The sequence below is a fragment of the Dreissena polymorpha genome, chromosome 1 (genome assembly GCF_020536995.1).
Source record: "Dreissena polymorpha isolate Duluth1 chromosome 1, UMN_Dpol_1.0, whole genome shotgun sequence".
NCBI lineage: Eukaryota > Metazoa > Mollusca > Bivalvia > Myida > Dreissenidae > Dreissena > Dreissena polymorpha.
This window is the reverse complement of record NC_068355.1, coordinates 107,453,819-107,477,045: the sequence shown is the minus strand read 5'-3', so window position 1 is coordinate 107,477,045 and position 23,227 is coordinate 107,453,819. Positions and strand designations below refer to the sequence as shown.

The 23,227-nt window shown below is 38.5% G+C and overlaps 1 protein-coding gene across 1 annotated transcript in view; it reads right to left on the bottom strand.

Annotated features, from left to right (window-relative positions):
* LOC127843193 (uncharacterized) overlaps positions 1 to 21,528 on the bottom strand; it is a 32,668-nt gene extending 11,140 nt beyond the window's left edge. The window contains exons 1-19 of the mRNA XM_052373060.1: positions 21,066 to 21,528; positions 10,121 to 10,200; positions 9,727 to 9,851; positions 8,845 to 8,971; positions 8,500 to 8,702; positions 7,858 to 7,973; positions 7,490 to 7,580; positions 6,895 to 7,015; positions 6,538 to 6,666; positions 5,821 to 5,952; positions 5,299 to 5,501; positions 4,891 to 5,033; positions 4,554 to 4,656; positions 3,765 to 4,308; positions 2,433 to 2,585; positions 1,812 to 1,958; positions 1,426 to 1,642; positions 1,138 to 1,294; positions 683 to 851 (exon numbers count right to left, since the gene is read on the bottom strand). Coding sequence (XP_052229020.1) covers positions 683 to 851; positions 1,138 to 1,294; positions 1,426 to 1,642; positions 1,812 to 1,958; positions 2,433 to 2,585; positions 3,765 to 4,308; positions 4,554 to 4,656; positions 4,891 to 5,033; positions 5,299 to 5,501; positions 5,821 to 5,952; positions 6,538 to 6,666; positions 6,895 to 7,015; positions 7,490 to 7,580; positions 7,858 to 7,973; positions 8,500 to 8,702; positions 8,845 to 8,971; positions 9,727 to 9,851; positions 10,121 to 10,200; positions 21,066 to 21,331 — 3,226 coding nt within the window. The 5' untranslated portion in view covers positions 21,332 to 21,528. The remainder of the gene's footprint in view (positions 1 to 682; positions 852 to 1,137; positions 1,295 to 1,425; positions 1,643 to 1,811; positions 1,959 to 2,432; positions 2,586 to 3,764; positions 4,309 to 4,553; positions 4,657 to 4,890; positions 5,034 to 5,298; positions 5,502 to 5,820; positions 5,953 to 6,537; positions 6,667 to 6,894; positions 7,016 to 7,489; positions 7,581 to 7,857; positions 7,974 to 8,499; positions 8,703 to 8,844; positions 8,972 to 9,726; positions 9,852 to 10,120; positions 10,201 to 21,065) is intronic.
* Between the last annotated feature and the right edge of the window lie 1,699 nt (positions 21,529 to 23,227).

Sequence of the window (23,227 nt, the reverse complement as noted above, 5' to 3'; positions counted from 1 at the left end):
TGTGCGTAGGCAATACGGGGAACCAAATATACAGATAGAGTTGATACAGACATGACCAGAAAAGAGCTATAGGCAGGGTGTGTGCGTAGGCAATACGGGGAACAAATATACAGATAAGAGTTAATAACCTTACCAGAAAGAACTTATACAGATAAGAGTTGATAACCTTACCAGAAAGAACTATAGACAGGGTGTGAGCGTAGGCAATTCGGGGAACCAAATGCACATAAATACCGGTAGTTGATAAAGACCTGACCAAACAGTCTATAACGAGGTGTGCGCGTAGAAAATGCGAGGAACAAAATATACAGATACCGTAAATACAAACCTGACCAGAAAGAGCTAAAGCCAAAGTGTGCGCGTAGGCAATGCGGGTAACCAAAGAGACAGATAACGTTGATACATGAATATTGGGATTACTTCTCGTGTATCCCTATTGTGAGACGAACACATTTCTGTAGATTTTAACTTAACGTTTCATCAAAATCCACCGAAGGCAAGTGAACTCAAAATATATATACATTTTTACATGTTTACGTGTTTTGAACCTTTTTTGATTTCCTTTCGCGTGTTCTATTTAGGATATAATGATCACAAAGAGACTATTTTGCCAGCCAGCATTTCATACATAAACGAAACGTTAAATAAAGTTTTAAAAATCGCCTATCGTAGACGGGCCTACATGTGAGCGCGGTCTTGCTGTCGACGGAGAGGTCGAGCGAGGAGATGTCGCCCTTGTGTCCCGCCATGGAGTGGATCAGCTGACCCCCGGGCTGAGTGAGGATTAGCTTGTCCGGGAGCAGGAAGGGCACCGGGCAGCCGCGACACTTCGCCAGGAACGCCTCGTTACTCTGTAACACGCAGTGAGTAGACTTTTTCTAGCATTATTATAAATCGTTTGAACCGTTAAACGACCGGTTCTTTGATACGTGTATGAAGTTATAAAAGCGACAGCTTTTTTAGTATAAGAAAGCGGCATCTTTTTTTAGTATAAGACATAGTGTGCTGCCGTTTGACGTCGTTTTGATAATACGAATGAAGTGTATTATATAACTGAAGTAAGCAAGCAAAACATAAATAAACCATGTACTGAAATTTCGAAAGTCACAGCTTCTTGAAACTAAAACTGAAGCTTACCTTGTTAGGTTTCAGCCTCCCAAGAATCTGCGGTATGAGTTGGTTTGCGTCGTCAAACAATGCCACCTGCGAGAGGCGCAGAACGTCGTCAATATTCGCTAGGGCTTCGTCGTCAGTGAAGAGCCGGCGCGCAAGCGCAAAGTCGTCCATGATTTGCCTGAAAGGAGCATTTAAATCGTGTCTGATATGCATTCTTATGCCCTTCTTATTCGGTGACAAAAGGTGGCATATATACTCAAGCGTTTTATCATTGATATTGTGCATGATATATATTCCTTGTCAGTTTACCATAAATTTGTTGCCTTCAATTTATCGACAAGAAACTCGAAATTGCAGAGCGTTTCTTCTTTGAGTAACTGCAGCTGTCCAGCCATGCTACGGTGATAAGGCAGGTTGGCTAGTTTCCGCATGTTGTACGTGGTTCCAAACTTGTTTGGCTGGCTGGTTACGTGGCGATCCGCGGAACCCTTCTCGTTCTTAGGGGTCACGTATTCCTTCTCGCGGCCTTCAGTAAAATATGAAAATATGTTTATTCCTGTTGAATAACGTTTAATGAATATATACAAATGTATGTAACTTTGAAGTACAATCTATCACAGCACATACAGTATACATTAGCAAGTTAATCCTCCTTAGGAAATAGAATGCAAAGGAATACATGTTACACGTCGTACCAGCCCACGTTCCGGCAAAAAACTCGGCGAGTGCCGCGTGCAGCTTCTTGTTGGTGGCGACGTTAGACAGGTAGCGGTTTTCGGCCGCTTCAATAAACTGGCGGTGGTACCAGGAGACCACCTTCACGTGGTCAGCACAGCGGTCCACTATGGAAAAGAACAACCCAGGTATCTAAAAGGGTCAGCTTGTTTGATAGAATGTGTAACGAATTCACGATCTTTTTGGTCACGAAGGTAATCCACTTGCGTTAATATAACTTGAACTTGATCTTATGAATAGATCTGTACAAGTGTGAACGTACCAATATTTGTAATACAGTCCAACCCCTACTTCCGGTCACCCCTCATCGCCGGTCGCCCCGTGTAGGCGGCAAGTGTGTGCCGCGACCGTCGATAAACACTATATAATGCACCCCTCTTAAACGGTAACCCCGTTTCTCCGGCCAGCGGCCAGCTTTTTTGCATCCCATATGTTAAATTTCCCACCTTTTGAGTGGTCTCGCGCCACTTAGTACTTAGTTGCCGACTGTGTTTTGTTTTTACGATAAGTGTAACATATCCTAAAAAGCCATGTTTTAATCCGAATGTTATGGAAAGGTTATGGTAGTGCATCCTTAGTACCTAGATAATGCTTCAGATCGTCGCGAAGGCGTAGAAGCAGCATGGGAGGCAGACGTCTGATTGGCGGTGTCCAGTACATGTAGACGTCATTTAGTACGTCATCGTCGCAAGACAGCACGTCCTCAAGCTCCGTCTCAGTCAGACCGGAACGTGCTACGCACAGAAAAACATAACGACATAAACGACATAAACCACATCAAGTGATAGTGGCTGACTTCTGCCTTATCGCTTTGGCGTATTAGATTATCTGTTGGTCGCAAACACGACAACGCGCCAGAAGGACGCATGCATCCCCAATGAGAGTATAAATCCAGCTCTTTGTCGTTTGGCTTCCTCGCGCGTTGGCGATTTTCAAACCCGAAAACATAACAGAGCGAAAAATAAAAGGCGTAAGCACGCCGACAAAATGCTAAACAATGAAAAATGTATGTTTCGTGTTGTCGTTGTTGCAGATACATGTACAAACTTGTTGTATTAGCGCCTCTTATGCGCCTTTTAAGCTTTTGACGGGTCTCCAAAGAGCGGACTCAAAAGAACAAGCATCTTATTTGTTGTTTCTGCGAGTATATTTGTCGTTCTGGAGTGTTGCAGTACTTAAAAAGCGCTAGCACGCCAGAAGGATATTACTTAAATCAGCTTCAAAATGATGTTGATTAAAAATAATATAACTAACTCTTGTCCTTACGATGGCAAAATTGTGCATGATTCTATTTATGTCGCTCAAATATTCACTAAAACTACTAATTACCTCGTTGTGAAGTTTGAACGAACGAAATAATTAACTCATGAGAAGGGCTAAGTAAGTCATGGGAATGACATAGCTTACTCGTGGGAACGACTTTATAGCAGTGTGAACAAAATTACTTACTCGCGTTTTCAACATAATCAACCAGTGAGATTCAATGCAGTTTGAAAAGCATTTTTATCTTATAAAATTATGTCTGTCTTACTTTTATCAGCCATTTTGAAAAATGCATTAAATCAAAATTATTTATTAACTGGCTATCTGTGTCGTTATCACGACATACTTACTTGTACCCACGACTAAATAAGTCGTTACCATGAGTTGTTTATCTCGTTTTCACGAATAATGAAGTCGACCTACTTGGTTCATTTTTTTTTATCTTATTCGGTAATGACCGATGTTAAATTTATTCTTTATTTTGTTTGTAAATGCGGCAAAAATAGTGATCGGTGTAACCGAAATGTCAACAAAATAAATGTCTTACATATTATGCATTTCTTTTGAACATTTTGTGTAGCGATTTTCATAAAATTGTATCATATTGCTACTACATCATTACTTTACTTTGGACTTTATTATATACTTACATATAGTCAAATATCCGAGTGCTCTTGAGACAAATATTTGTCCATGCATATCTTCTAGCCTTTGAAACAACCCATCGATGCATGTCCTAATGGATGCTTCTAGAACCGTAGCACTTTGAGCTGCAAAGCTAGTCCAGGTACACGCCTTGTCGAAGGTAAGTTTAAGAAACAATGGAGACGGACATTTAAGACACATGTGCATCAACATTTTTTTCTGATCTGCCGTGAGATTGCGACGCCTTTTCTTCAGCCAACCATCAACGATTTCTTCAAAATCAGCTTGTGTAAGCGTGGGTACTTTAATAATATTCTCTTTTGTTCTGATGATGGAGCTGAGAATCGGGAACGACTCGAACTGGGCGTCAGTCAACGTGGACAGGATGACCTTCACATTGGGTCGTAGACGGATGGGCAGCCATTGAAGCTGGCGTGCGTTGTGCGAGGGGTCGAGCATATCGAGAGAGTCGAGTATGAGCACCAGGGGCCGCTCCACGGTCGGTAAGAATAAACTCAGTGCGAACTCATCCACCAGCTGGCGAAGGTCCTGCAGCAACAGACATAGGGGGTATACCAAACCCGTTAAATGAATTCAATATATACATTAACATGCAATTTCATAATCATTTAAACACTGTATTTCCATCCTTGAACCATTTACGTTTAAGTAATGGATGTACACTGGATTAGTTCCACGCAACCGATCTTTCCGTAGTTTGCGAATTGTATAATACTAGTAATTGTATCAGTGTAGGAGTTTATATGATGTATTGTGTCTATAACTTATGTTACCATTGATACGTTCTGGTCGACATGGTATGCCCGGCGTATTTGTTGAGTAATGCTGGCCAAAAGACCCATTAAATTCGAACTGCTTGGCGTGGTACCTATAAATCTGAAGGACAACACACGTTTGCTCGAGTTAATAAATGCATATTGTGGTTAAAGGCGACATGAAGACATATAAACACAGACCATTTGATCACAACATATAGACACGTGCATTGACTCCGTAAATGAACATGCATTCATGTGTATGTCGTACTGTAAAACACTTCTTTGTATTATGGACTGTAATCATGCTGACGTCAGTAACTAAATACCACACTGACGAGAAGTTTACGTGTACCTGACGACCACGACGGCGTTTTTGCGGGCCCATGCGGCACTGGAGCGGGCGGCCATGGCGAGGACTGATGTCTTGCCGGAGCCCGAGTCGCCATGCAGGACTAGAGGCTCGTTACTCATGCCCGCCACGTAATCGCCTATGTACTGCACACAGAAACAGGGAAACGGCACATTTTTTCTATTTAAGATTATATAAAGATATGCTTATTAGCTAATACGACAGAAATTATAGTGTATACTGTATATTATATTTGGCTTTACGACGATATTTAATTGATAATTTATGCAAAAAGCAGAGACTGACATGGAAAAGCGTTAACAATTATCAATTATCGTCTAGGTTATCAATCCCCTAGAGTGTCGTGAATTGTTTACAGCTGGAAAAAAAGTATTCAAACCTAGCACTGACCTTGCGTAAGTCTTCTCGCCCATGGAAGCTATCGCATTTCTTCTGGCAGAACTGCGCATGCTCGACCACCTCCTCGACCAGTGGGTCGTCTATCTGGCGATGTCTAGTTATTGCCAAACTGATGACGTCACGCATCCGGGATACGAAGTCCTCCGTCATCTGTTTCAGGTAATTCCGGTGCGACTCCAACTCTGGATTAATGCCTTAAAAAAGGTTCTGAATCTCAAACAACCGAATCAACGTGTATGTGGCTACATGCAAGCATGTTTTAGTTGTATGATATGAATAAAATGATCTATCATGACATATGACATACTATGCTTGTTCTATATAATTATATAATCATTTCTTTAACTGTTAGTTAAAGGCTCATTATGTGTTGTCAACCCAACTTACATGTTATGTAGTTTTAGATATTTTATTATCTTTAAAACCACGAATAACATAATTTCATAGCTACGCAGTCTATGCAACATTCTGTTTAGCAGCTTTATCTTGTGGCTCGTGTGTTCCAATGGTAACCTTTTTCTGGGTCCCAGTCCACGGTGTAACTAAGGACGCTGTCATTTAGCTTTGCCTGCATGCTCCTGGTCAGGTCCGCGTGCATCTTGCGCACTTTTTGCACCTTCTCTTCGCTGCTGTTGTCGCCACATTCTGTTACACAGAAGCAATGCACGGTCATTTCAGTAGCACAGTAACAATTTATGAGAACAGACTTAATCCGGATTGCCAAAGACTTTGGGAAAACACGTAAATCCGACGGTACGAACAACACTGACCTATTTCATTTAACAATGGTAGTAAAATTCAAAACTAGCGTTTGATGTGGTATTCGATTTTGAAAGCATTTTAATAATTTTAATCGGGAAGCTTGTTCGTACCCTAAGTAAGTATGTTTGCGTTCATAGTAAAACATAATAGCGATAATTAACAAATTAGATGCGGCTGTTACATACTATTGTAAATAAGAGTTACTGTATCTGCAATGATAGAAGAATAACGCCAAAACATTCGATAATTAATTAGCGAATGACACCTTAGCATTACAAAAATATGTAAGATGCAAAAATGGTAGGACAAAAACGTACATGTACTAAATACATAAAGGTTGTCATAGTGATATGTACACTTTTTAAGCACTAAAAACACAATATCCATTAACCAATGTTGTAATATTATTTTTTTTTATAAAAGTTGTTATGGCATATCGGTTGATCAGTGATATCGGCGGACGCTCACCTTGGAATCTAGAGAGCAGATAGCTATTGTCCTGCGTCTCAATGCCGTTCAAGGTCCGTCTCAGCCATAGGCACTGGGCCGGTGGGTCCGCCGCCGTCAGCAGCCCGGCGTGCACCTCCGTCTCTGTGACTGCAGTGTTTGACAATATGTGTGCGTCCTAATCATGCGCATTTGTATCATTACAAAATAGAGAATAACATTACAAAATATAGAGAATTGATTACAAAATATAGAGAAAAAAACGCACAAACACCTAATTCGTCTAAATACTTTTTTCCATATTTATGGTAACACAATACGATCGAATGACGTTCAAAAATTCTTATTGTTCATACGAGACTGTAAATACCCCCCTACTGGATCGTATGAATTTGTGGGCGGTCTCGGCGTCGAACACGCGTTGTGCCACCTCCTCCAGTGTGCGCTGCAAAGTCTCCATCTCGCCCCACCACGCCTTCTTTGCCGCATCCTTCTTCTCCTTCATAGACGGATTAAATGAGCATATTTCTGGGGACAATGGGCTAAACGCATAAATGGGTAAAGTGTCGCCAAAGACAAGCATATGCAGTGCTAACAGGCTACTCAGGGATAACACTTTAACTTGCATGGTATTTTTTGTTTGAAATAAGTCTGTTCTCAGCTAAAATCTAGCTTAAGCGGAAAGGGTCTTCCATGATTAGCGTGTGCGGTATGCCTCTTTTTCCCAGACCGAGGCTCATGTAAGAGGTTATTGGCAGGCTTGCGGGTCGCGGTAGTATGCCCAATGGCGTAGAGTCAGAATCATCGACGTGAATCATAATCGATACTTTAGTTGGCATAAATTAATTACAAAACAATAGAACACTAATGTAATATATGCACGCACTATTTGCATTGCTTATGAACAACGTATTCAAAGATTTTTTTAAACATTTATAAATTATTATTTCCGGTCGAGGTGCCGTCCCTTTACCTTGTCGTTGCTGATGAAGTCTGGTAGATGCGTGCTGATCGGAAACGCGACATACACCGGCGGCTCTGCATTCAGGTCCTTGCGGTACCATCTACAAAGGCGCAACAATCAATGCTCATGTAATATTATTAGTTGGTTCCATGCTTGTAACGTATAATTGTTTAACCATACGCAAAACACAAGTACGTACGCAAAACACAAGTACGTTAACACAGTCATCCTTTTCCAGTATTTTGATGATGTTCCATTACAACATAAAATTATATAATATTGAATTCTAGTACGTCCATCGGAGTTTCATGTGTTTCAAATTGAATGTCTTGTACGCCCATTTTAATATCTTGTGTTTCAAATTGGACGGTACCTACTTATTGAACAACGCCGTTGTCTCTGTAGATTTTATCTCATCCATGATGGTTTCGAACTCTCGCGCGTCTATACATCGGGGAAAGTCGGTGTAGCCATACTTATGGGACATGAGAGACTGCAATGAATGAAACGTGAGTACTTGCCGTTTGGTTTCTTATACACAACAGGCCTGAAAATTATACAAATTTAAAGCGTAATCTTTGTCTTACAGTGAAAATTTCCACCAAATGGAAGTCATTCAAACACGCACTGTTTATCGACACATTTTTAAGGTGAATGTAATTTCGAGAGTGAGAGTAATGTTCATAGTCATAATTGAATACTCAATCCACAAAGCTCTTGTCTTTAAGTATCCCAGGACTGGTATCTTGCATACAAATACAGCGGTAAGTGCTTCTCATTGGGTCATTGTCGACCTTAAATGGATTGAAGTCACCCTAGGGTGACTGGAAGCCGATTCATGTCACCCTGGGTTGACTTCAAGCCGATTCTAGTCACCCGGTCGGCTTGAAGTCACATCAGGGTGACATGAATCGGCTAGAAGTCACCCTAGGGTGACAAGAATCGGCTTCTAGTCACCTCCGGGGGACTTCAAGCCATTTCAGGTTGACAATGACCCAATGAGCGAAAATGCTCAGTACCACAAAGTTGGGTCCAGTCGACAGTTTCTGGCACATGCGTAGTTCCTTGAGGCAGATTTCGGTGCCCATGTGGTCGTCGGTAGCCTGATCCCGGATGCCCCAGCGCATGTCCACCACCTGGAAGTCGTAGCCGAGCTGCTGACACCAAGCCTTCAGCACCGGATATCCGAACCTCATTAGCGTATTCCTCTCGTGCTGTGTATCTGAAACACTGCTCTCATTTTCATTCTCTGCTTATAACGACTACGCAGATGACGATGGTGATGGTGGTAGTGGTGGTGTTTGTGATGATGATGATGTTTTTGATAATGATGATGATGATGATGATGATGGTGATGATGATACCTGTAAACGTGCTGCTGGTAAATATTCGTACGATCTTGGTTGTTGATGGACACTCGGCCGACAGATCTCCCTGCAGGATGGCATCAAGAGGCGTCTTAGCGGTATCATGCTTCCTGGCGCCAGTAATCTAGCTCAAACATAATTCGTTGTTAAATATAGTGTGTATGCCATGTTTTGTGATAAGCTTTTGTTCAGAGCAAAAAATATAAAGAATTAATGCGATAAATGCATTCTTATATAAGATAAGTGCTAGTATATATACTTAAGTACGAAAAGTACAGGTTAATACACTTATTTACGAGTAGTATCGGTATATGCACTTATGTACAAGTAGTACTGGTATATCTAATTACGTACGAGTACTATGAACGAGTAAAACTGGTATACCTACTTATAAACGAGAATTACTGGCATTTCAATGTGTGTACGAGTAGCACTGGTATATCTACATATGTACGAAAATTACTGGTATATCTACCTATGTGCGAGTAGTACTATGTTATATCTACATATATGCGAGTAATACTTACTAGTATATCTTGTTTTGTATGAGTGCAACTAGTATACCCATTTATGAATGAGTTCTATGCACGAGTTGTACTGGCATGTCTACTTATGAACGAGTAGTGATGGAATATCTACGTATGTACGAGTAGTAATTGTATAACAACTTAATTACAAGTAAAACCTACCTATGTACGAGAAGTACTGCTATATCTACCCATCTATGAGTAATATTAGCATGTCGATTTATTAATTATCTACTTATGAACGAGTTGTTTTGGTATAGCCACTTATGTTTACGAGTAGTACTAGTATATATCCATTTATGCAGGGGTAGTATTGGTATATCAGCGTATGTACGTGTACTCATAACTGCACCTTGTCTGCGGCGTTCTTGAAGCTTAGCAACGCCTTGGAGGAGCGCCTTCTCTCGCCCAGCCGGTGAAGAGTCTTCTCGCGCCTCAGCTCGTGACGTGTCTTCATCCGGTCCAGGCCCAGAATGGCTGCACGCAAAGACACAAAGGGGAGTTAAATGAGTATATAGACGTCACCATTAGGCGGAGTGCAATTTTTACATTCTAAATACGCACTTGAAAAGGAAATCATTTCAATTTGATCATTATGTTGAGTCGCACATTCTTAAAATATACTGACCGACAATGACCGCGCGAGTTTTTTTTAAACCTGTTTTGCCGTTGTTTGTTCATTTTATATGAACAATTTGATTTTAAAGATTGCCATAAGAATGACTTATAAGGCATGTGTCACTCACTGTCAACCTCTTCCTCGAACTCCGCACCCTGCTCCATCCTCCGTACCAGCTGTTTCGTGTCATTTCGTCGCGCATGTGCACTAAAACGGAATAACATTGTTTACCAAAATAGTTTTGGTACTAATACACTTATTTTTAATCAAAACACAAATAACGTAAACAGACTGTTTGTGAGAAAAGACTTACAAACAATTAGGTGTTATTACTAGGGATGGCAAAATTATTCGAATATTCGATTGAGTGGTCAGTATTCGAATAGTAGAATTGATATTCGCATATTCGCATTTTTTTCCAAACGTAATTGCCTTAATATGTAATGACCTGCGAGCCGCTTACAAATTGGCTACCGAAATCACTTGGGATTAAGATGTCTGATGTGACGTTCTCCGTGTCAAACCAGGTATGTGTATTAGTGCGTTAATACACATACCTGGTCAAACTGATAACGCGGCCCGTATCAGCGTTGGTTGCGCAATGCAATATACACACTCTAAGAAAGGCCCCGAACTGATGTTTGTCAATGGGGTGCCAATTTACGGCTTCATTTGAATGGCGAATAATAATTAAGTTTCTGTGGCCACAGTATGAACAGCCATTAAAATGAGTGAATTACTCAATTTGCGCATAATTTATATTTCAGCTGATCTATCGATCAGATCTCCGACTTTCGTTCATAAAATACCGGATTATTACGCTGGTGGAAAATGTATCGGCATGTTTTGGTTTTGTTTAGTTACAGCGCGTGCTTTCAGTGTATAAGCTCCGCCCATAATTATTCCAGAATAACCCATTGACGATTTTTTCTCTGTTTATATGAAATTTGGCACGTGCCGTGCTAAATCGAGGATCGCTTTACGTAACCTACGACGGGCTTCTTGGTTTCTAACCGGCATCGGTCGGCTAGGCAACGACATATGACATTATTCTCGTTTGGAAAAATACGACTTTGTGTTAGTATTGTCCTTGTTGATTTTGCAAAGAAAGTGCATCAATGGTTCAGCGCGAAAAAAGAGAAAAGTGTGTCGTTTTGGCATTAAAGTACGTTATAAAGCAAAATAAAATTCTATGACATGATGTTTTTCCTTATATTTGCTCTTGAATATTAGGGGTACTTTGCATGCCTTATGATATGTTTCTTTATAAAAATGTACACGCAATCGTTACTTTAAAATTTTAATAAAAAATTAAATGATATAACATGAAATTTTCTCTTCTATTTGTGCCCGATTACAGTATCGGTCATAGTATTAGCCGACAGCGATACAATTATTTGATAGCAACGTTAACAAACAGCCTCGTATTCAGCATACAGATATAACTTACAAAGGAATGGAAGTTAACACAGAACAAGTTTCACTCTTTTCTGATATATTTCGCTTAAATAGGCTTTACCAAAGTTTGTTTTTACAATTAAGCTACATTTTCTTTCTATTTCTCAACACAACAATTGTATATTCAATTGTATTTCTGTGTCAATTTATATTAAATATCCCAACTGGATACTAAACTGAGTAAAAGAAGTTATATCCAACCAGCCGTTTTATGCGAATATTCGATTGAATGGATTTGCGAATATTCGAATACCGATATAGGTATTCGATGCCATCCCTAGTTATTACACAGCGCATTCTGAGAGTCATCATATCTGTATTGATAACAAGGATCAGTGTCGGCGAGCGCATTAATACACCGATTATAACTGACTCGTATCCTTCACGATAGAGAATAAGTTCCCCGTAACCGCTTTCTGAATATCGCTCCTTCAAACATATCTAGCATTAATGGTTAACAACAACGCACAACAAAAGATAAAAAAAATAATACATGCATACTTGGCGGCTTCAGATGGTAAGATGTCAATCAGAATGCACCCTGTGTGTGCAATGAATGCTTCAAAAATAATTTGATGAATCTTTTGCTTTTTAGTCGTCTTGGTTATTTCAAAAACGCAGGTAGAAGAGGATAGAAAACAAGGAAAGTAAAATACTAACAGCCGATGATGAAGCTAAAGAAAGCACATTGACAGATACAGGTGAGTCAGTTGAAATAGTTCTTAGTCATTTAAGAATACAAAGACCAGATCGTATCAATTTAAATGAATTTGAACGGACGAACGATAAAGCCCATGAAAAAATAACAGCCGAAAATTTGGCAACAAAAAGTTCAGCAACTGATCGGATCGCCGAAAGAAGTATGAACATTAATTGGTATGAAATTAAGTTCATGTATAATTTAACTTAATGCTGCAGTATGATTGAAGCTGTCAGGACAATTTTTTATTGTACATCAAATATTGTATCAATGCCTTTGGGAAAAAACATCAGAACATCCACTACGTTTATGACTATTTACGTAAAATGAAACGGTAAATAATACCGAATACATATAAACAGTATCAAAATCAAGTATAGGGGTACATAAATTATGAGATCTTTGTTGATCATTATTGCCATTTACAAACAAATCAGAAAAACCTTTAATTTTCAATGAAGTTTTCAGATGGTTTTAAAATTTTTGAAATATTGTAATAACCATCATCGCCCAATATTACGGGCATCCAAGTATTAGATAATCTCATATAACTAACGGGACAGAATAATAGTTTTTCTGTGACGTACATTGTAGTCATAAATATCATCTATTTCAGTTAATAAAAATGCGTAAACCAAATAAACGTGAGTGATTTATATCTACGTCCACTACAATTGATGGATTATATCATTCTTACCGGGAACGATGTAAAAAAAAAACGTTGTTGATTAACTTTAGTTTTTAAATCGCCAAGGTTTTTTACACCTATCGTTCGAGAAACATGTGCACATTTACCTTTTTATTCAGTAGAAAAGACGTGGTTTAACGATAATTATTTAAAGTTGAAGTATTGATGTATGTAATTGTTTTCAATATTTCACAATCTTGTACAAGAAATGGACATTATTCTGCTAAATTGCAGGTCAGACCTGTCTGTCTGACCAATGGAACTTCGTCGATGACCTCACACAATAACCCTGATCACATGTATTGGTTTAAACATATTTTATTTCCAAAATAGTTACACAACTACAGAACATATATAGAAATACAACTGTTTTGAAAAAAGGGTAGGACCTAAAGTTCTAACAACATTATTGGTGGTCTTTCCCTGTTCTGTTATTTACATTGCATATATTCGTGACGATAGCGTGATTTTGAAAAGCTGTAAGTTACATGGTCAAGATTACATTTGTATTAAGAAAGCAAAATACAAGTGCGCAAGTAAAATACAAAAGAAAATCATGGTTTGTAAAGCATTGGAAATAAAACATACAGTACAACCTTGAGATTGTGAAGTCCTGTCCAGAAGAATAAACATAACTATGCGCTACAACAACATTATAAAAAACGTTTTGTCGTCTTAATAAATATCTGAACATTTTTAAATATGAAGCAGTTGGTGTCATTATCTAACATGTCATTACCAAAAAGCATTGTATTGCAATTTATTTGTTCAATTGCGTGTAGGGTTTCAAAAAGAGTAGTACGTTGTTCAGAAAAGCGTGGACAGATAAAAAAGAAATGATACACTGATTCAACTTCTCCACATACGCATAAAGGTGAAGGTTCTAAGTGATTGATGAACAAGTGCAATTTCAAATCGCTACAGTTATTCCTTAGTCGAGCATGTAAAATGGACGATTTTCTATCACCAGTATGAAAACATAAAGGAGTTTCGACATTTGGGAGAAATAATTGTTTCAATTTAGTTTTGAATCTTGATAGAGAATCTAACAGTCTTATGTCGCGAGGTAAGTTGTTCCACAGATCTATAGCCGACGGGATAAATGAGCGTGAGTAAAGTTCCGTCCTTCTAGTAACGATTACATAATCATTTGCGTTCCTCAGGTTCCTAGCAGATTGTTGATAGACAGTTGCTGGTAGTAAATTTTGTAAGTAGTCTGGACATAAGCCATTGTGAATTTTGTACATATGTATAAGTTTTAGATACTTCCTACGCTCGGCTAAACTATGCCAGTTGATTTCTGAATACAAGTTAGACAAAGAAACAGATTTTGTGAGACCTGTGACTATTCTTGCCGCTTCATTTTGTATTTTATTTAACATTTCTTTTTCGTAAAGAGCACATCCGTCCCAAACGACACATGCATACTCAAGTAGTGGTCGTAGGTGGGAAATATAAATTTGATTTAATGTTTTTCTTGAGACCGTGTATTTAATTTTTCGCATAATTCCAAGTATTTTCGATGACGATTTTACTATATTAGTGATATGCTCGTGCCATTTGCCGTTTGAGCTGAGTGTAAGACCGAGGTGTTTGTGGTTTTCTACAAAATTGACCGGTACATTATTAAATAAAACATGTGGTTGGGGAACAGCATGGTGTGATGAAAACAACATAGCCACGGTTTTATGTGGATTAAAATCTACAAGCCATTGTTTTGCCCAGTTACTTATAACTTGTAGGTCATGGTTCAGAACAATTTCAATGTTATATATATTTGAGGTAGTACATGAGAGGGAAGTGTCATCGGCAAAAAGGCGGGCAGTACATTGAAGGTGCTTGACTATGTCGTTTACATAAACAAGAAAAAATAATGGGCCTAGAACAGATCCCTGTGGAACACCGGCATTAAGCTCTAACGTTTGAGATATTGATGCTCCAACCACGACTTTTTGAGTGCGACTCCCTAGATAACTTTTTATCCAATTAAGTAAATTACCATCAAATCCATTTTGTTTAAGTTTGAAGAGTAGTCCTGTGTGCCAGACGCGGTCGAACGCTTTAGAAATATCACAGAAAACCATGCATGTGAGTTTCTTTTCATCAATACCTTTCGTTATTTGATCAAAAATGTCGATTAATTGAGCGACTGTGGAGTGACCTTTTAAGAAGCCCGACTGGTTGGAGTATATAAGTTTGTTAGCAAGAAGGTGGTTGTATAAATGTTTATAAACTATCCTCTCCATCAGCTTGCCTACGCAACTTAACAATGAGATAGGACGGTAGTTAGAAGGATTATTCGGTTCTCCCTTTTTAAATAGAGGCATTACAATCGCTTCTTTCCATTGGGCGGGATATGTACTTTCGTTAAGTGATTTGTTAAAGAGGATACACAAAGGCTTAGCAATAGAATTACACGTTTTTTTAAGGACAATATGACTTATAAGGTCACCACCGACGGCTTTATTGGTTATTAAGCATTTAATAACATCTATAATTTCCGATTCTGATATGGACAGGTTATATAATTTTGCGTTAGAGATATCTGAGAATTGTGGAAGAACACCGGTTGAGTCATTCAACGACGCAATAGAGGCAAAGTATCTGTTTAAACAGTTTGACTTGTCGGTATCTGACAAATGTACAATAAGATTGCCGTCAGAGTCCGTTGACTGTAAAGGTGGTATCGAATTCGGATGAGAATTTGTTTTTATTAGTTGCTTTAGTGTTTTCCAGTATTTTTTTGGATTTGAAGTATTTAGTTCATCAAGAGATGTTTCTAGGTTAGAATAAAACTGTTCTTTCGCATGTTTTATCATGTTATTAACCTTATTTCGAAATTGTTTATATTTGTTCCAGTTAGCAGAAGTAGGATTGTCTATGGATATGTGTTTTTGTCTATCTCGTTTACGAGCCATTGTTCTAATAGAAGAATCATACCATGGTTTGTCATTAGGGCGCACTGTGACAAGTTTGTTTGGAATGCAAAGTTTCATCAGTTCGATAAGTTTGTTGGTAAACATAACAGTTGCTTCATTTACATTAGAATCATGGATAAATTCCCAGTTTGTATGTGTAATAAGATTGTTTAGTCGATCGAAATCGGCATATTTATACAACCAAATGTTTCGTTGAATCGGTTTGCTGTTTATTAAAGGAATTGTAACATGAATGGCAGTAGCATGATGGTCACTAACAGTTTGAGGGATAACTATTACTTCACTGTTCAAGCATGAAATGGTATCCGAGATCAATATCGGATCAATTAGTGTAGCAGTATTTGCGGTGATCCTTGTCGCTTGAGCGATGACGTTGTGCATATTATACAGGGAAACTGATTGAGAGAGGCGAGCATTGGGTTTAAATTGGTCTTCGTTTATGTCCCCAAGCATGATGACGTTCTTGTTTAAATCAAGCGCTTTATCAATCATGATTTCAAAATCATTCCAAAAAGTAACATCAGAATTAGGCGGCCGGTAAAAGCAACAAACCAGAGTATTGAAATTATGTAATTTAACTTCTAGCCAAACTGTGTGTAAACGGGGATTTTCGAGGTCGAGAATACGCCTCGATAATAATGATTGTTTTACATAAACAATTAGTCCGCTTGAATGACTCGAGAAATCCTTTCGAAATAATTCGTGATAAAAATCATCAATTAAAATCTGCTCGTCTGTGATAACCTCGGTTAAATGGGTTTCCGTAAAACACATTATGTCATAATTAAGTAAATTATCTTTGATAAATTCAAGTTTGTTGCGCAACGATCTTATGTTAAGGTGAAGTAGATCCAAGGTACCGTTATAAGGGCCTGGATTAGGTTCGACATCACCGGACAGAAGTAAAATAAAACAAATAATATCAGCGCATACAACAATAATCGCACATACTAACAACGAATTTAGGTATTTGTAAGTTGTTAACTGCGATAATCTTTGAAGACTCAACAAAAATTTAATCAATACATAATTAAAATCATAATTGATAGTATACTTATGACGACAAATCCTTACACTTGAATTAAAAATTCCAACAGCCATTCTGTATTGAGTAACGTCATTACCCATTGGGTAGTAATGTTAACAATACAGGGGGTTTAAACCAACCAGGCTGTAGAACAAGATAAGTTGGCAGCGACATAGCCTTAATAAATGAATTGGACAGGACTGAGAAAAAAGCATAACAAAATAGAAAAATGGTAATTGGAAAGCAAAATGAGATGTTGAAAAATAAAATGAGCTTTGATAAACAACACAACATCATACGAGATAAATGAAAAAGCGGATGGTTGCAGCATAGTAGTGCTCAATATGTATGTTCAATACATTGGACATTTAGTAATAATATGGTGCTTTTAAGCTGAAGAGTTTCATAACAAGGTAAGTCACAACGAGTCATGAAGTTGACAAGTCGACTAGCTGCAAGATAAATAGTTCGATTAGAATTACATCAGCAAAAGAAAAGTGCAAATAAATGACCTTTCAGATCGCGGTATTTTCGTTTAAAATTTAAATTGGTTCCGTAATGACTAAGTCATTTGGACAAAAGCAATTTGGACACATTTGGATATCACACCAGGGAAGGTTAATCCATGAGTTTAATTTTAAATCATTCTAGATTCGGCTGTGGTTGTCTCCCGTTTTGGATTATAATTATTTGCTAGAGTGCGAAGTGTTTACCGGTGAGCTGGCCACAAAGCCAGTGACATACTGACATAAATTAAAGTAGACGCTACAAAATTTAATTGTAATGACAAAAGGAGTGATTGCGTAAAAATAACCCTAGGGTGTTAGCAAATACATCTCATTTAAATGGGAAACGTGAACAGCGTGACAATACTGTATAAAGCTTATTAGTACAAAAACAAGTAGGGTAAATCGTGCTCACTGCAGAAAAGACTTGCACGGATAGCAGGAAGAGTTTTAATAGTGAAAAACCTTGCACATAATCAATTTGGTTTCACCATTCCCTGTGTAATCAATTAAGGTGAACTCTAAGTAATTATTTGTAATGACAAAAGGAGTGGTTGCGTAAAAATAATTTTACGGATGAAAGCAAATATATATCAATTCAATAGGAAACGTGAACAGCGTGACAATACTATCTAAAGCTTAATAGTACAACAACAAGTAGGGTAAAACGTGCTCACTGCAGAAAAAACGTGCACGGATAGCAAGAAGAGTTTTGACATGTACAACACAGCACAAAGGCACATAAGCTACACGTTTAAGAAAGACAAAACAAAAGAAAATAACACTGCGTAGATGGCCATAATACTTATCAGACATGGAGTAAAATATCTGTGTTTGTAATTCAAAAGAAAAAGAAAAAAACCCTGCTCATATTCAATTTGGTCTTATCATTCCCTGTGTAATAGGCATACTAGTAAATTGTTAATGAAATAACGTCTTAGTAATAAGACTTTGCAATAAAATAGTATTAGCTAATTACTAATACCGCGACTCCAGGTCACGCTCACTGTCAATTCTGTGGATCTTGGAGTCCGCGTCTCTAACAAGGATGTTGCCATCGGACGACCAGGCCCCAATGAAAGTACCATTTTTCACGAGTTGTCTAGCTTTAAAAAGCATCGAACTTCGTCTTCGCGTAAGGTCTTCGTTAATAAACGTGTTTGGGTACCCCTTGTCTTTTAGCAACGCGCGGGATCTGTAGACTTTCTGCCTTGCCCGGTAAGTGGCAAATTTAACGATGACATCACGCGGTTTCCGGGGGTTCGGCTTTCCAACTCTATGGGACCGGTCGATGTCGCCTAGGACGATATCACTGCCGACGGCTTTAACAATTTGTAGCACAATCTCGTCAGTATTTTCCGATGGGAGTTCTTTAATACCCGAAATACGGATTGAGTTTCTTCGAGAGTATTGTTCTAGGTGGTCTGTTGTGGTCTCGAGTGAACATAACTTAGACTTTAGATCAGCGTTTTCTTTAGCGAGGTCCTCATTTGCCTTTTCTAGAGACTCCAATTTGCATGTTAGTTTTGAGAAAACACTGTTAGCAATTTGTTCCACCATTGACTCAATTTGTGTTTTAAACGTAGATACCAGGAGAGAAGATATTTGTGCCATTGATTCGTCAGATAGCACTATGGTTGGTATAGAACTTGTAGAGGAACCTGACGAGGCCTCAGTTGATGTCTTGGGCGGTGACATAACTACTTCTGCGTATGAGGCGCGTTTATGGTCCGTAACTAATTCAGAGTCAGGTGAACTGAGGATACGTTTAGCTTGCCGTTGACGAACTGGTGTATCCAGTGGCATTTGGCTATTAACAGCAGTACTATTCGACTTAAATTGTGGAGCAGGATATACAAGTAGAATAGTTCTTATGCTAATTTACACAACCATACCTCTAGTGATCGAGTCCGCTTTATTCCAAATATATGGTACTAGTCCCAACTTTGTCACACTCAAAAACAAACACGCACTAAGGCAAGCACAGACACTTGGCACAGACAATAAACACAGTTTAGCACGTACACTTGCACGCACGCTTGCCCATGATCAAGTTCAATATTAAGCAGCGTCATATATCTTCAGCAGATGTAGACAGAGGTTATATGATTGCTTCAAATGACATTCAAATAACATTCACATTCACATTCACATTCAAATAACGCCCAGTAAAGCTATAAAATTAACTCCATTATATCACACTAAGACTGCATCACCCGCAAATCACAGGTAATTACATTATCGGTTTTTTATCGAGAGCTTTGCAAAAACACGTCCGATCGCCACGGCTGTCAATCATCATCACATGTATTAATTACAATGATACGAAAAAATGTTGAACATTTACCTTAACCAACATTTTAGTATGAAAAGAGACCATAATTCTGCTTGATATCATGTCAGAGTTATGGAACTTGGTCAGTGACCACACACAATGATATCGAACACATTATGTGAAGTTAAAATTTAATGCATGTTGTAAAAACAGTCGAATACAGATGTTGCACGTTAACCTCAACGAAAGAATAACGCGTTGGCCGACGACGACATTTCGGTGAATACCAGTAGTATAGATAGAAATGATTCGTGTTCTGATAAAACTGGGCATAATGCATGTGCGTAAAGTGTCGTCCCAGATTAGCCTGTGCAGTCCGCACAGGCTAATCAGGGACGACACTTTCCGCTTTTATGGTATTTTTCGTTTAAAGGAATTATCTCCTACACGAAAATCCAGTTAAGGCGGAAAGTGTCGTCCCTGATTAGCCAGTGCGGACTGCACAGGCTAATCTGGGACGACACTTTACGCACATGCATTATGCCCAGTTTTCTCAGAACACGACTAAAATATTCGGTGAATAATCGAGCTGAAACAAATCTCCCTCAAGCAGTCGGTTTTGATTTAATCGTTGTGTCTTCGGTGATTGCTTTGTGTACAATTAATCCCTTTACTTAAGGTAAATAGTGCATGTTATATATGTGTAAGTAACACATTTTCAATGCAACATAATACCGTGTTCTCTCTCACTAGACGGCATGTCGGTAAATGCTTATGACAACGCTCCCCGACAACGCTCGCTGCCTTTATTGGGTTATGTTTACAAAATATCAGCTGATCGAAAAACTATTACGAAAAAACCCGTTTACCTTTAACGTAGTCTCAATGAATAAAATAGTCTGATTTGGTCAATTACACAGAAAATGTCACACGATACATGAAAGTGACCAGTATATATTTGTCCTTTTAAAAATTGGATTAACTAAATAAGGGTTTATATTTCCTCATAAACGCATATTGATGCAAAAACAAATCGAGTAACATAACTCGATTTGACTTGCAACCGATTAACATACATGTAACTCGATTTGACTTGCAACACTTGATGACCCAAAGGCGGGGCATCGCGCATTCGTTTGATGTTGCTGTTGTTGTTTTATCAAATGTATTAATGAACATTGTTTAACTTTATTTAGAAGATTCTTCAAATTAGTACACGTACACGTGTGTACCTAACATACCAACACAAATGTGCTGCAAATGTATATGATATTAAACTTTTTTCATATAAATGTTCGCATCGGTATAATTTTGTGTTTATGAAACTTTCATAATATATCAATTTGGTTTAAACAGTACATTTGCACTCATACACATATCTATAATGTTACAAAATAATAGCCTGTGCTGCGCAATAATATTTTATTTATATAGTACATTACGTGAATGTTACATTATTTAACAGTCATTATGGGTCACCTTTTTATTCGAGTATTGTTGTTGGCTCGTTGTTCCTGTGTAAGCGCTCGAGTTCCGCCAGGCAAAGAAGGTTTCATCACTTCAGCTTCCGATTTATTAGTGGACCCCCTGTCTGCCTGAGTCTCGTTCGGTATGGAGACTCCGGCTGGTCGCGCAGGTCTCCCCGCGGGCGGTACGGAACTACCTGGAAGTGACGCATCGTGACGCTGTCCCTGTGCTGACCTTGTTTCTTGCGGTTTATTTTGTTTTGATGAGCCAGATCCCATTTTGTATCATGAGCGTTAGTCCAACTCCATTTTACAGACAGCACTATAATAGTTTTCTACAGTTTTTCTCAAAATTTTAACTCAATCTACCTATGCATACACTTCGCTATCCGCTCGCCCGATTTTACTTAGTTTAAGAACATTAACACAGTTCATTTAAACTCAACGTGGTATACACCACCCGACATTCTACATAACTTATGTTCAATACTTGAATATCTATTTACTCTTTAGAAAGACTATTTATAAGCCGAAATCAATAAATTTTCATTCGGGTCAAATAGTGTTTTACTAAGCGGAATCTTTAGTAGGTCGATAATCTACGGAATCCGGATAGTGCCATTTATAATCTCGCACTTCTTTCATCAAGGGCGACACTAGACACACGAAGCGATACTTGATGTGTTTCTTGACAGTCGCGGCGACGCACGATATTTTTCTTGACAGTCGCGGCGATACTTGGTAGTTTTCCTGACAGTCGCGGCGACGCACGATATATTTAACACTATATATTGCCCTTGTGTAGGTAGCCCAAAAGGCGATACACGAGTTTCGGATAATATGGGCGATATTTGAAAAATAAAATATCGTGCGTTGCCGCGACTATCGCGCAAAATATCGTGAATCGCTTCGTGTGTCTAGTGTCGCCCTTTGAACGCGACACTAGACACAAGAAGCGATACTTGATATTTTTCTTGACAGTGCCGGTGACGCACGATATTTTTCTTGACAGTCGCGGCGACGCACAATATTTTTTTACAGTCGCGGCGACGCACGATATATCGCCTTTTGGGCTACCTACACAAGGGCGATATATCGTGTTAAATATATCGTGCGTCGCCGCGACTGTCAAGAAAAAAAATATCGTGCGTCGCCGCGACTGTCAATAAAAAAATCGTGCGTCGCCGCGACTGTCAGGAAAAATATTGTGCGTCGCCGCGACTGTCAAGAAAAATATTAAGTATCGCTTCGTGTGCCTAGTGTCGCCCTTGATGAAAGAAGTGCGAGATTAAAGATGGCACTATCCGGATTCCGTACTATCCGGATTCCGTAGAATGGTTCATATTTGTATGAATGCATTCGATTTGAATGAGTATATTGACATTGTTGCTGTATACTTTATCAAGCGATTCTTGATTCTATAGTTATTTAAGTGATCTGCAATTAACCATTTTGTATAATAATAAAGTTATTATATATCTATGTGGCGTAACAAGTTGCAATATTTTTTTGGTTCGTTACAAGTATTGATGTATTTTCAAACTAATCAATCTATCAAGAATATCATTAAAACGTTTGTATTCTATACGCATGCCATGAAAATCAGGGTTTGAATAATATATTTCTTGGAATGGTGTGTTCGTTTATGGGTAAAGCCATGCATGGATGCAACCCATTTACATATGCAGTATCGACTAATAGTCGGTTGAGTGACCTTCGCGATAATGTTCTTCTATTTTTTACTTCAATGCTTGAACATATACGTCATTTCAATCAAATAATGACGAGACCGTTTGGGATTTTGTTTTGATTTTCGGAAGGAAATTTCACAAAGAAGTTATATGTGTGTATTCGTAATAAAACATGGATGTTTTGCAAATCACTCAATGCGTATTAGTGTGTTAGATATAACATAATACATTTGTACAATAAGTATGCACATAGACTCATCAAATATGAAAACCGGTAGAAAAATACAAATACATGTATGCACCTAAATCTTTATTGTAGACTCAATTCGTGTGTGCAGCGTGATGTATTTTGATGTAAGTTTGGTTAATCGACGTTTATGGGGATGTTGTATTAGTATAGCGTTCTAAGCTTTAACAAATAAATCTTAACCCATCTCTCTCTGTCTCTCTCTCTCTGTCCCTCTGTCTCTCTGTCTCTCTGTCT